The sequence below is a fragment of the Equus asinus genome, chromosome 4, assembly GCF_041296235.1.
Source record: "Equus asinus isolate D_3611 breed Donkey chromosome 4, EquAss-T2T_v2, whole genome shotgun sequence".
Taxonomy (NCBI): Eukaryota; Metazoa; Chordata; class Mammalia; order Perissodactyla; family Equidae; genus Equus; species Equus asinus.
The window spans coordinates 76,591,151-76,606,297 of record NC_091793.1 but is presented as its reverse complement, the minus strand read 5'-3'; the positions used below and the strand labels follow the sequence as shown (position 1 = coordinate 76,606,297).

Here is a 15,147-nt window from a genome sequence, read left to right as displayed (position 1 = left end):
TGAGGAGAAGACAAAAGGCCCCTACTTGCGGTTATTTTCTTTCATAAGATGGAATTAAAGGATGAGAAAATCTGATAGTATTTTAGCCTCATACTTTCAGCCTGGTCAACTTTTAAGATTATAAATTTACAACAGTGAATACCCTAGTGACTACTTTTAAATAAAACACTGAATAATTAGCTGCTATGTTAAATCATGCTCACACTTTTAGCTTGGATTTGTTTTGGAGCTCGTTTAATGCTGTCTGAAAATCAAGGAAGTAATGAAAACGACTTATTTTGAACACGCATTTTAGGAGGCGATGCAGTGGAGACAGTTTTGAGGTCAGTCACAGAAAACAGCAGCCCATTTATCTGATACCCTCAGCCCCCATAAACCAGGCATGGATTCAAACTGTGCTGGAATGTAACTTCTTCAACGCTGCTTTATAAACCTGACTGAAGACGTATTAAAGAGTTTAGATGCTAAGCCCTAACCACAGCAAAACCAAAACCAAAACCATGGTCTAGGTAGTATCACTGTTATTACTACTCCCCCTATAAAGCACCCAGCACACACACGGGGCCGGGCATTGTCTCTTGAACTGGAGAACTTTGAGAGTCACAGAATCAGAGAGGAACGCAGAAGACACTGGATTTAGCTCGTCACTTTCCATTTGAGAAGAGTGAGGGGAGGACTGACAGAGGGAATCAGCATTTACCAAGCACTCAGGCACGCAGGGCTGGGCATGTCCAACTTCACTATTTCATTCCTCAGTCTCCGGGAGGTAGCATTAACTCCATTTCACAGCCAAGGAAATGTAGGCCTACCTGCATTAAATAATTCCCCCCTCAGAAACCCGCTAATGGGGGGAATCGAACTTCAAAGTTAGTGCTCTTTCCTCAGGGTAAAGATTCACAAAGTGTGGTCTCGGACCAGCAGCAGCGCCACTGCCTGGAAACTTGCTAGAAACGCAAATTGCTGGGCATTCCTGCAGACCCACTCAATCAGAACCACTCAATCAGAGCCGGGCTGGCCCCACAAGCCCTCCAGCAGGTGCTGACGCTCACTCAAGTTTGAGAACCACCACTGCTTAGCATGCTGTCTCTCTGAAACTTTACTTGAAGCATATTGAAATATATATAACTTTACACTCAGCTACTACACAAGCCAAAGGAACTTAGTATATTATACTTTATACCAGAATAATTAAGATAAGGATAGCCTTCAACAAAATTTCACTTTGGATGTTACTGACAGTGGATTTTTTCATAAGAAAAAACATGTGAAAGCTATTCCAAATAAGCGAATACAGGTACTAAGATTCTAAAGAACTGTTTTCACCACATGTCAAAAATAAGACTCTTGGGACAGAAATCTTCTGCCTGCCTTGCAAGGACCCACTAAAATTACTGGATCCTCTCGTGCGACTGATTCTCTATGACTTGCCACAGTTAAAACTAGGTAGGTAAACAACCAAGTAGAGAAATACTGAATGCTCAGCATACAAGGATCTAAGTTAAAGTTAATAAAAGAAGCTCTTAAGAAAGAAATCACATCTAAAATTAAATTAAAAACATTTTCATGAAGAGCCTTGTTAAAAGTTCCGATTTTGAAGGTTTTTTTCCCCAACATTAAAATATCATGAAGGAAATGTCTTCATCTGAGTACTTCTCCATCCCAAATGCCCAACTCAAAAAGAAAATCACATTAACATTACCAAAAATTCAAAATGTTCTCATTGCAGATTTTGCCATTTCACATTAGCATTTCAGCACTTCAGCCTAATCAGAGAGTACTAATCACTTTTCCTATGTAATTTTTCCTTAAATAGATGTCAGTGACTTTGTTATTTGACATTCTAATAGTTAATGCATACTGCATATAGGAAATTCTATAGAAAAGACTTGTTTTTTAAAATGCAATGACATTAAAATGGTGCTTAGTTGTTAAGGTATATAAACCACAATTTTTTTTAGCGAACCAAAAACTCAGAATGAAAATAAGATAATCTAGTAAGAGTTAAAGTTAAAATAAAGATCTCAATTATCATGCAATGCTCCTGCCTGATGGCAAAACAATAAAGCATCACGTTAATATAACAGTAAATTCCCAAAAGTCATTATTTGCTTCTAATTTATAATGTACTCCCCTCTGTCCCCAGCTTATTAAAGGCTCTTACGATTTAAAGGGAAGTTTCCTGTGTACATACAGTGTGCAAACTATGAAACACGGTATTATTAATTTTTGTATGGACGGATGAGGCTGATACTACAACAAAAGGAAATGTGGTGGTCTCAACATTGCAAGTCTATGTAATTGTACCTCAACTTATCTACATGGAATTTTTGGTAAATGACAGACATACTAAAATATAACCCTAACTTCAAATCAATATACAATATGTTAGCTAAGTTAAATCTGAAGATATCACAGATAATATTCTTCTTTCTCTTATTTCTTATTTCTGTGAATTCTTCCTAAAATATTTAGTAACAAAGAATACTTCAAAAGGAAAGTAGGGACAAACATAGCAGGATTATAACAATTACAATTGCTTAAAATAAAAATAACATTTCCTTTATTTGCTAATATGATTCTGGAAAAAATACACTCTAATTAATTCGTATTTTATCCTTCTTTAAAGATATTCTGCTTCTTCAACCAGCTCACTGAGGCTTAGAGCTACAGACCTTACCATAGTGCCTTACGAAAAACCTCAGCTTCCAGAGAAGCCCCGCCTTGCACCCCCAAACTGGCTCTGCATGACTGAGTGTAAAATGGGCATTAGCATTCTTCCTGAAACAAGGCCGTATACCTTTGAGAACACTCACATTTAACCTTGCGAGCTCACTTCAAAACAATAAACTTTGTTCGTCAGCTGCCAGGGGGAAGATCAGTTCAATCTAAGGAATTAATTAAGTCAGGCTGACAGAAGCCAATAAATCAATTTTTTTAAAAATCAGAATTTATTTAAAGGAATAAGCATAGGTGCATTAAGTATACCTAATGACTTTTCTAAGCCCCCAAAAGCATTCACCTATGCACTTTTAAGGCTGCCTCATTTTTCAGTATTGTTTTAGTAGAGATTCTGATGTTCATCTAACAGAAAGTCTTTTCAACAAAATAGCAGACTTCCTTCAATCAAGGTCATAATTTGAAACATTATACAATAATGGGATTTAAATTATGTATGGGAAGAAAAGATGACGACTGAAACAAGGTATTAGAAATTCCTATTTGTGACTTCAGATTCAGAAACATATAATCATGAGCCAACGCCGTTCTAACAGGGACCAAGGTCATTAGCAGTTACTTGAACATAATCTCTTCCCAACATTTCCAAAGGCCTGCAATGTGCCTGCCCTGATCCCAGGGCCTTGATACTGAGAGTTCTGGGTAATAACAAAAGGAAGCAATCCACCGCAACTTTATTTCTAGAGAAGATGAACTCTTAACTACAAAGGCACAGAAAGGAAGTCTTCAACTGCTCACTTGCCATGGCTACAGTATTCAAACATGAAAACCATTCGGATAAAGACCTGAGAGAAAAGACAAGAGGCGGGGGCGAGCAAAGCTGCAGTGATTCAGGCTTCAGGTAACCAATTTAACGGCACTTCCTCTGAAGAGGCTGTTCTTTGAAAAACAAAAATATAGCAGCCTAGTGGAAGAAGACCTCCTCAAGATCTCCCCAGCACGTTAACTAAGGCTTACTGCTTCCAGAACCCTCAGTGATGACACAGGATCCTGTGTGACCTGCGAACACAGAGCACATGAACAACCAAAACATTCTAAGTTCAACCTCTTTCCCTACCATATTTACGGAATAATTCAAAATGTGAATTTCTTCTCCACTGTTTTAACTATTTCATCCTGCAAATTGCTGAGAAGTATTGGTGAACTGTGAAAGGGCAAAAACAAAAAGTAGAGGTGTCTCAATAAGAAACTTCAATCAAAATTAGTCTTTGAGTAACTGAAACGTTACTTGGCTAAGTTCTTTTGAAGAGAATAATCCTTAGAAGTTCACTTTCTTTACACGCCTTTACCCTGTGTCAAGCTAACAAAATCAGTATTATTTTTAGCTTAACAAGAATTACTGGTGGCACCAAATAGGAGAGCAGCTGCCTGTTTTTTCTAATTTAATATCATAAACAAATAATCTTTTAAATTAATATAATATAAAAGGTCTCAGGACAGGCAGAAAGATGGCTAAACTTCATTTTAGACTCATGATAACACCAAAGCAATTTAAAAAAGGTAAGTAAGACAAACTGAAGCTAACACTGCAAAGAGAATTTAAAAAAAATCAGATTTGCTAAGAAATTTTGAAGAGAAATGAACTATTCTCAAAAGACTTGAAAAAGAAGTGGGTTCTAGATTAATCAAAAGCCTGGATGAACCCTGCGACCTGTCCATCCACCAATGTCTACAGTGAGTAGAGTCCAGGAGCAACTGCACAATAAGTATATATAGACCTAAGTTTAAGATTTGCAATTAGGGGTATTTTATATTTAATTTAAGCTTGGCAGAGAAAAGAATTCAAACGTAATTTTTAAAGTACAATTTCTTCTTGCCTTCCTTCTTTGGCATTTTAACCATTAAAAATTTACTTGTGAAAACTAGAATTATTTAGAGAAGTGGTACCCACTTCTAGAGTAATTTGGCACATTTACATGTGGAAAAAATCAGAAACCAACTGATAGATCTGTAATACACAAATACATATATATAAACATTTTATTTTAATAATACTCTTTATCACTTCAAATTTAAATCATCCCATTATGAAAATGTCTTAACTGAAGAGAGAACATTTCTTCAAAACTCTAAATTAAGCAGAATTTTATCAACTAAATTTACAGCAATACAGGCTTTAGAAATACTTAATTCTTCATTTTACAATAATACTTTCTCTTTAAAAATCTGTCATGGTTTGTCACAGATTTAAAATACAAGGCACCTAATGCTATGAAAGGATAATACAGTATATGTAGTGTAAGTGAACCAGATATCTTCTCAAATATTCTTTTTAAAGTCCCACCAAATTTGTATGAACATACTTGTTGCATAAATTAAACATTTTTTGTGTTAATTTGCAATGTTTTACAAAACTCAAAATCATAATCCGTACCTATTATAGGTAGCTTATTTTAGCTTTTTAACTATAAGAAATACTGATCTATATACTTAAATGATTTCTGGGAAACATTTTCATAATATAGTTCAGCATTTAACAAATAATATGTGAAAATAAAGTCTCCAGAACACTAAGATTTTATTCCTTGATTAGTTCAAATTATTTTATCAGCTGAATTCCTTGAGATGTGTAAGGCAGGTTGGTCCTTCAGGTGGACTGGAGCTTCCTATAACTGTGGAGATATGCACACAGCTACACAGCAAAGTACTTCATCATGAAAATGAAGAAAACAGTATCAGGAAAATATATTTTAGAGTTCCAAAGAACTGAAACTGTTATTTTTCAGACTAGGCACTGAAACACTTTTTTCTACAAAAACTTGCCAGAGATTGTCTCTTCGCTGTAGAATGTTCCATTATCAAGCTAAAAATAAAACAAACAGAAAAGTCATCATTCGATTACAATTGTGATAGCTTTAATTTTCTACAGTTTGTATTATAAGAAGAAAATTATCTTAACACTGAAACATATATCAAACACAGTAACAAATACTTCCTAACTGGATACTCAAACCTGAGGTGAGTCCTAAGAACTCAGGAAAGTAAGTTCTAGAGCAATGTCAACAGCTGACATCCACTACTACCCACAGGTCACGCAAGAACAGTGCTATTCACGGTGTACTCCACCATTACCCCTGCTGAGACGAGGACTCCTACCCAGCCTGGCCCCCTGTACTTTACTGCAGTCCACCTTCTTTAGTCTTCACTAGCTCCCCTTTATCCAGCTCTCACTTCTGAAAATACTGAAACCTTGCCTGCGTGGGGGTAGGGTGTGAGTATGGAAATAATGTACAGCATGCCAGAGAGGGAAAATGCATAAACTATAGCATTAAAAACTTTAAAGACTAACTAGGGGTATTTTTTTTAATTTAAAGATGGAAAATAAACACATATTTAGTTCCACTCTGTCCCCAACTCCTTAGTAAAAAGACAATAAAGGGATTGTTTTTTTACAGGACTAAACCACATGGACAAAGAAAAGAGGGGAGACAAGCAAATGGCAGCTAACTCTTAGCTAGCAACGGGGAAGAACAACTAGATACCTCGGTAAGCAGGGTGAAGAAACAACTAAAAGCAGCAAGATTGGTACACAGTTCATAGAAAAAGCAGTCAGACACTCAGATGCCTTCCCTTTACTTTTCAGAGCTAGCCAAGTGCCTCTTCTTCATCTCAGAAGATCTGAGGTTAATTCTCTACAAGGGGTGGTAACAGAGGGTCTCTAGACTGGGGAAATGCCAGGAACAACCAATCCTACATGGCTCAGGCAAAAGCAATGTTTATAGTCATAACGATTACAGCTCCATCCAAAATTATGCCATAACTACCCTGGGATGCTGAGGAGGTAGGAATGATATAGGGCTGGAAGGCAGACAAGTGGGGTGGGAGCAGAGATGGGGGGACTTCAAGGAAATCTGTCCTCATCTACCATAGAGGGGAATCAACTGAAGATGCCTAAAACTGAGACATCAAGCATGGCACACAGACAGGAAGGAAACCATCAGAAGAATCAACTGTGAGTTTGAAGTGATTCCCTGAGGACAGGGAGAGAATGACAGCAGCAGGGGGGTGCACGGCAGAGGACAGCTGGCTGCTTTGTACATGAAGTCAGAGGTGAATTTACCACGAAGATAATGAAACATAAGCTTCAAGGCCAATGTGAGTGCAAGGAAGTGACAGGGCTCCAGGTGAAGAGGGGAAGCCCAGCCACCACCAGGGAACATTTCAATAGAAACTGTGGAAAGTTATCTCTGAAGAAAGGGACCTCCATCTCCAGAATTCCAATAATTTATTGTGATCTCTCATTCTAAATAAATACATAATCATTTCTGTGCCCACTGAAGGTATATGTTGGGTGTTACTTCAAGCATTCATTCAGTGAAACAAAATATGATATACTCTTTCTGTCATGTAAGAAATATAAAAGATAATATTTCCTAAAATTAAAAAAAAAATGGGGAAATGTTCTTGAAACACTGTTAGGTGAAAAAGCAGTCTGAGAATGAGTACATACATTGTGCCAGTTATGGAAAACACACACACATAGAGAAAAGACTGGACATACAGCAAAGTATTACATTTTTTCCTCTTACTTTTATACTCAGAGAAAAAATGTTTTTTCTAAAGTATATCATTAAATAAAATAATGACCCTCAGCACGAATAAAAGTAACACTTAAAACTTGGGATCATTTCATTTGAGTCAGGCACTACTGGACATAAACTTACCAAGTATTTAATAACTCTAACAACCTTACAAGGGAGGTTCTATTGTAACCTCATTTCACAAATAAGAAAACTGAGGGACAGAGAGGTTAAGAACCTTGCATAAGGTCACACAGCTAGTACATAGAGAAGCTGGAATTGGATCCCATGCAGTTTGACTACCTTAGCCTTTAGGCTGTACTGCCTCTCAAACAACTAATTATGGAAAATCATCAACTCTGTATTTAAGTAACACAAGAATAAGAACCTTATTCAACACTAATGCCAGCTAACATACAAACCTGGACCACAGACAACAGCTAACTAGCTCCATCCTCCTGAGAAACACCGTGCATAGGAATGAGACTCTCACACTGTTCGCTGTCTTCTGGAACCCTTAAAAAAAAAGGCTAAAGTTAAGGAAAGCTTTAGAGTTGAAGGGAATTCTTAAAAATTATGTACTCCACTGGCTGAAGCTGTGAGGTCGGAACTAAGACAAGAACAAGATTTCCCAACAACTTGTCCCAAGTTCTTTTTATAGAAGAATGTAAAAAGCTTTCTCTTGGGGCCAGTCTGGTGACGTAGTGGTTAAGTTCATGCACTCCACTTCGGGAGCCTGGGGTTCACAAGTTCAGATCCTGGATGTGGACCTACACACTGCTTGTGAGCCACGCTGGGGTGGTGTCTCACATACAAAATAGAGGAAGATTGCCAGAGATTTTAGCTCAGAGACAATCTTCCTCACAAAAAAAAAAAAGCTCTCTCTTAAAAATAAAGTGAAAAAGAAAATTTGAGGCAATGTTGTTATATTTTATTACGAATTTTGTTCAAACCAGTAAAAGTTTTCTACATTTAAATTCATTATAGCATAATAGTAAGCACTTTGGTTTTACCTGTGAATCAAAACATTTTTTAAAAAAGAGTAGTTGTGAAGAAGCTACCTGATCATCCAAAGGATCTAAACAAATTATTTTAATTTTATTGGGCATGGTACACAGATAAATATAATGTTTCAATAATTCTTCACAAAATCCCTAAAAGATAGGCCAGCATAACATGATTCCCAGTTTATTTAGTAAACACTATTGTTTTTTTTTTAAAGATTTTATTTTTTTTCCTTTTTCTCCCCAAAGCCCCCCAGTACATAGTTGTACATTCTTCGTTGTGGGTCCTTCTAGTTGTGCCATGTGGGACGCTGCCTCAGCGTGGTTTGATAAGCAGTGCCATGTCCACGCCCAGGATTCGAACCAACGAAACACTGGGCCGCCTGCAGCGGAGCGCGCGGACTTAACCACTCGGCCACGGGGCCAGCCCCATAGTAAACACTATTTTTTAAAAATTTATATTGGAACTAGACCTACCTCTGAATTCGATGTTTTCTGCATATAAAGGCAAAAACTCTTCTGATTCCCACCATCACAGGATCCCAATTATTATAATGGCATAGGAGAGTTGCAATAAAAAATGAAAAAAATACAGGGATAGCGCCTGCAAAAAATAACCAAGAAAACTGCACCTAAAAATAAAAGATAAAAAAAAAAAACTCCACAATTATAATTAAGATAATTTTCCCCTTTAACATGTTTTCCACATATGAAAACTTGCAAGAATAAGTTAAAACATCAAGAAGACAATACTAAGTATTGACAACATATTATTAAGTACACTATTATTAAATATAAGGATTTAGGACTCCAATGTACGATTCCACTTGCTTAATTTACCAACAAAAATACTTCTTGCTTGGAAAACAGCTTAAAAGAAAGGCAAGAGGATGCTTTTCATTTATTAGGCAGGCAAAGTACACCTGAGAGCAGAATTAGGAAACTTCAAGCTTTTGTCTGACACACCACGTTGCCCATTCTTCTTTATTGGATACTGCCTACTCTCAAGGTGATCCTCCCCCTCAGCTTCTGAAATCATCTTCAAAAACTCACATTTTTAAAAACTATATTATGCTATAGTTGTGATATGTTATGTTACGGTTCTTTTAAGACAGCGCTAAAAACAGATAAAAACTCAAGTGCAACTTTTGCAAACCTTTTATTAACAATTTGCAACAAATTCTAATCCTGATACTTAAAACTCACCTGATTATCTAATAACAAATGAGAAAAATTCAAAAGAAAATTGTAAGTAAAATGAAGACTAGAAATAGGAACACTTTTACTAGGAAAGTGAGCCAGAGAAGGCAAGCAGCAAGGCAGGCCTCAGCGGGAGACCCTCCCCTCCCATCACCAGGGCTGCCCTTCCAATCCAGCATCTATCAGGGTTGTCAAGAAAAGAAAAAATGAGATGCCATAAAGTTACCAAAAAAAGGAAAATCATTCTTCCTTTCACTAGTTTACCTTTACAATCCAGATTCAACTAAGGATGGAAAACAACTGTCAGAGAAGAGGCCTGCACGGATGAATACTGAGACTCGCTGCGACACACTAGTTGTTTGCTCTCAAAACAATGACGGAAACAGTAACTCCTATCTTTTAAAACAGGGAAGGAAAACTGTGCTCGCCCTCTTGAAGTATTAAAAAAACAAAGTTTAGAATCATAGGCAAGACTCCCTCTGGTGGGAAACATATGCTATTCCATTTCCGAGCACCATTAGTCAGAGCAAAGGGGTTTTGTGAAAACAAGGTTTTTTACGAGGGACTTACAATGCATAACACAAGGATAATCACTGGCAACTTTTAACACGCACGTCCTGCTTGAATGGTACACACACACTCAGGCTGAGTCAGCCTAAGAACACCCAAGAAAGAGCAGTCAGTAAGAGAAACTAAAAAGCCTTCATACCGTTATCAAATTATTGGTATAACATATTCTTGGAATATTTGTCAGAATACTTAATATTCTAGAAACATGATGATGCACTTAAATGACCCAAGACAGAAAAAGTATGAAAAAGTTATGACAAATGAGAGTTAAAAATATAGATACAGGGGCCTGCCCCGTGGTGTAGTGGTTAAGTTTGGCTCGCTCCGGTTCAGCAGCCTGGGTTCAGTTCCCGGGCACAGACCTACATCACTTGTCGCAGCCATGCTGTGGTGGTGACCCACATACAAAATAAAGGAAGCCTGGCAACAGATGTGAGCTCAGGGTGAATCTTCCTCAAAAAAAAATCTAGATACTGTTGATAGAATGATTTCACAAATATTCAACTAAAACTCTATTTTATAACTGAAAAAAAGCAAACTTTACAAAGGTAGGTAAAACGCTAGATGACTTTTAGAGGCAAAGTGGACTTTTATTGATGTGTTGCCACATAATAAAAAAATTCTAATTTGATTTCCAACGAGCTATGAAGACAATTTTTTAAAATGAAGACAGGAACTTGAGATGTATGAGAAAGATTTTTTCCTTGTGTATAAAAAAAACTTAGGTTTATTAACAAAGAAAATTGCCTATGTAAACATAAAAAAGTTTAATTCCTGAACATAACTCTGAATATGATTAGGGGTGCTTCCTATTACATAAAATATCAATTATAAATAGCTTAAAATAACCAATTTGTTTTAAGCACAATAAATAACGTTAATGAAAGCTAAAATTTCAGAAACTATATATAAATATAGTTGGCTATCAGAATCAAAAAACCCCAGGAAAGTTGATTTCTCCTGTCATGTTTCTACTACAGTTCTGTGGCACACTCTGCTACTTTTTCCAGAAGGTTCCCTCCTACCCTCAATTTCCACCGAAGGCCCACTCTACTCATTTAACTGTTGCCTAATTCTAGACATGACGACAATCAAGAAAACACTATTTGGCTATGTTTTTCTAATCAATTACATATACCTATATTTTCCCTTTTCTTGTGTTTGCCTTCGTCTTAAAATATCTGATTAAACAAATTACATAATCTTTTAATAAAATTGGGTCCCCTGTGACAGTTCTTTTAAAAAAATCCCTCTAATTAACTTTCAATTTTTTATTTTTCAAATCTGCAAAAGCTGATATTTTCAAAATATCAGTAAAGTTCATTTACACAGCAGTCTACCAAAATCCTCTAATAAGTAGCACTTCCCCAGTTTCACTAGAATGATTTGGGTTAATATTCAAGATTATGACCCTGATAAGTGGAAGGACTTGGATATTATTTAAATCTATCAAAAAATTTAAATGTGTAACTTTAGCGTTATGTGTGTTTCATAACATCCACATTCTTTGAAAACGCATGGTGTATAAGATAATTCTCAACTAAGGAGAAGATCTCCAGTTTTAACCATGACAAATAAATAAGAATTTACTGAACCATAAAACAAAGTTAAATATCACCACAGCATTGTTTTTTAAATAAAGAAGACACATATCATTGAGAGTATTTTGCCTCCATCCTAAAAACTGTAGTAAGATGTAAAGAAAAATAGCTTTAAAAATCTGATTATAGCCAAAGCAATCTTGAGAAAAAAGAACAAAGCTGGAGGCATCAAAATCTCTAATTTCAAAATATACTACAAAGCCATAGTAATCAAAACAGCATGATACTGATACAAAAACAGGCATACAGATCAATGGAACAGAAATGAAATCCCAGAAATAAAACCATACATCTATGGACTGCTAATTTTTAACAAACGAGCCAAGAACATACAATAGAGAAAGGAAGCTTTCTTCAATAAATGGTGTTGGGAGAACTGGAAAGCCATGTGCAAAAGAATGAAAGTAGAACATTATCTTACACCATGCACAAAACTAAACTCAAAATGGATTAAAGACTTCAATGAAAGACCTGAAACCATAAAACTCCTAGGAGAACATACAGGCAATATATTCTTTGACAGTGGTCTTAACAGTTTCTTTTTGAATACCATGTCCACTCAGGCAAGGGAAACAAAAGAAAAAATACACAAATAGGACTACATCAAAGTAAAAAGCTTCTTCATAGCAAAGGAAACCATCAACAAAATGAAAAGACAATCCACCAACTGGGAGAAAATATTTGCAAATCACATACCCAACGAAGGGTTAATTTAAAAAATCTATAAAGAACTCTTACAATTCAACAACAAAAAAGCAAACCTGATCAAAAAATGGGCAGAGGATACGAACAGACATTTTTTCAAAGAAGGCATACAGATGACCAACAGGCACATGAAAAGATGTTCAACATCACGAATCATCAGGGAAATCCAAATCAAAACTACAATGAGGGGCCGGCCCCGTGGCTGAGTGGTTAAGTTTGCGTGCTCCGCTTTGGCGGCCCAGGGTTTCACCGGTTTGGATTCTGGGCACGGACATGGCACCACTCATCAGGCCATGCTGAGGGGACATCCCACATGCCACAACTAGAGGGACCCACAACTAAAAATATACAACTATGTACCAGGGGGCTTTGGGGAGAAAAAGGAAAAATAAAATCTTTAAAAAAAAAAAACTACAATGAGCTATCACATTTACACCAGTCAGAATGTCTATAATTAACAAGACAAGAAATAACAAATGTTGGAGAGGATATGAAGGAAAGGGAACCCTCATACACTGCTGGTGGGAATGCAAACTGGTGCAGTCACCATGGAAAACAGTATGGAGATTTCTCAACAAATTAAAAACAGAAATACCGTATGATCCAGATATCTCACTACTGATATTTATCCAAAGAAGATGAAATCAACAATGGGAAAGAGATTTATGCACCCCTATGTTCATCACAGCATTACTCGCAATAGCCAAGATGCAGAAGCAACCCAAGTGCCCACCAACAGATGAATGGATAAACAAGATATGGCATACATATACAATGAAATATTACTCAGCCATAAAGATAAAATCATGCCATTTGCGACAACACAGATGGACGCTGAGGGTATTGTGCTAAGCGAAATAAGCCAGACAGAGAAAGACAAGCACCATATGATTTCACTCATATGTGTAAGATGAACACACACATGGACAAGGAGAAGAGATTAGTGGTTACCAGAGGGGAAGTGGGTTGGTGGAGGGAGAAAGGGGTAAGGGGCACATATATATAGTGACAGATAAAAACTAGACTATTGGTGGTGAACATAACACAGTCTATCAGAAACTGATACACAATAACGTACATCTGAAATTTACACAATGTTATAAGCCAATATGACCTCAATAAAGTAAATTTAAAAAATCTAATTATAACTTCTACACCTTATAAGCCCTTGGGCTTTCCAGTATTGAGTCTTCCAATTATACTAAAAATATACACACATACCATTTTGTTACTTAATACCTGGAGTTAAAAGCTTACAAATACTGCACTGAGTGATAAATGGCTACACTACATCTTCTGGCGCTAGCCAATGGCACACTTCTTTTCTTCCTGTTACCCCTAGGAACACTGAAGAAACTCCTCCCTTCAGGCTGCAGTGAGGGACACTCCCGATTCCCTTTTGTGCAATGTTATCATTGCCAATATTTATCACAAGAATCCTCGAATCCAGACCAGGACTTCAAAGAAGGAAGGAAGAAGCACCTGCCCTGCTGAGTCCAGATAGAAATGTGCATTCGCTGAGAAACAACAGTATTCATGTGCTGCTCGTATCTGTAGTAGTATTAGCATAGCGTTGAAGAACCTTTAGAGTTTACCTCAGAAATCAAAATAGTACTTCACATACGATGAGCTACATCCCCTACTCCGCAACACCGACTTATCAAAGAACATTTGGAACATAATCAGCTCCAAAACCAGAGAACTACATATAAAGATACTGCCCTTAACTTAGAAATTGAGAAAAAAAAATTGAAAGGCTAAAAATGCAAGAGATTATCTATTTCTTTGGTACTTTTTATATCTCTATGTGGTAAAGCACCTTGGGAGAGAAGGCATCAAGTATTATTCATGGTCATATCCCTTATAATTTACTTACATCCCTTAACTTTCATTAGCCCTGTTTTAATAATGTACCTAAATTAATATCCAATAAATAGTTAGTCTTACCTTTTTCATACACATGTCAGCTATTATAGACAGAGGTATTGTCAGGCTTAGTGCAAGTGTGCCTATCAATGATGAGGTAAGAAAGCAGCCCCTAAAAAGGAAAAAAAGAAAATATACATTTCTATATTAAAAAAAGTACAAGAACCAAAGGAAAACACTGATCAAAGACTATCTATCCTACAATATAGATGTGAGAGATCAGGAGCAAAAATAAAAGCTTATGATGGACTGAGGCATAACAAATAATGAAGTTACTAAGATGATTCTTGAAGTTTATTTTCAAATATTAAAAGTCCAAATATCTAAGTATAAAACTTTCAAAGTATTTTAGGCTATTTTCAAGATCTGCTTAGAGACGTTATTCAACTTTAGATGTACAACTTCTACTTCTTTAACATTTTTTATAAAACTGTTGAAAGAGTTCTTACCATGTTGTGATAATGATACTTGGCTAACAAAGGAAACAGCTTCATTAGAACTGCAGGACAACACCTCACAACACAGACTTTAAGAATGTGATACGCTAACACGTGAGTCTGTCAAAGCAAAAATATCTCACCCTTACCAAAACTAAAATAGTCTTTAGAGAACTGTCGCTCTTTTGGTTTGGCTTAGCATCGAAAAGAAAATACTGAATATTTTTAAAGGATATTTCCTTTTCATTTTCCATTTTTCTAGCAATTTTCCTAACCTAAACCTAAGCTCTTCATTTTATGTTCACTTTGAATTATCAATATTGGTAACAAATTTGGAAATATCAATCTGTATATAATTTTGTTTAGTTGAAGGAAAAAAATGAAGGAAAGCATTATACCAAATAGATAAGCCATTTAGAAAGTCTAATAATTTAGGTATATAAGAAGA

The 15,147-nt window shown here is 36.3% G+C and overlaps 1 protein-coding gene across 4 annotated transcripts in view; it reads right to left on the bottom strand.

Moving 5' to 3' along the window:
* Positions 1–4,698: 4,698 nt before the first annotated feature.
* The window catches only part of SLC35F5 (solute carrier family 35 member F5), a 39,194-nt gene continuing 28,745 nt past the window's right edge, over positions 4,699–15,147 (bottom strand). For all 4 annotated transcript variants that reach the window (XR_011502781.1, XM_014859001.3, XM_014859006.3 and 1 more), the window contains 4 exons: positions 14,284–14,374; positions 8,738–8,892; positions 7,679–7,772; positions 4,699–5,539 (listed from right to left, as the gene is read on the bottom strand). Coding sequence is in view for 3 of the 4 variants with exons in the window: in XM_014859001.3 (XP_014714487.1) it covers positions 7,697–7,772; positions 8,738–8,892; positions 14,284–14,374 (322 nt within the window). In the remaining variant the exon portion in view is untranslated. The remainder of the gene's footprint in view (positions 5,540–7,678; positions 7,773–8,737; positions 8,893–14,283; positions 14,375–15,147) is intronic.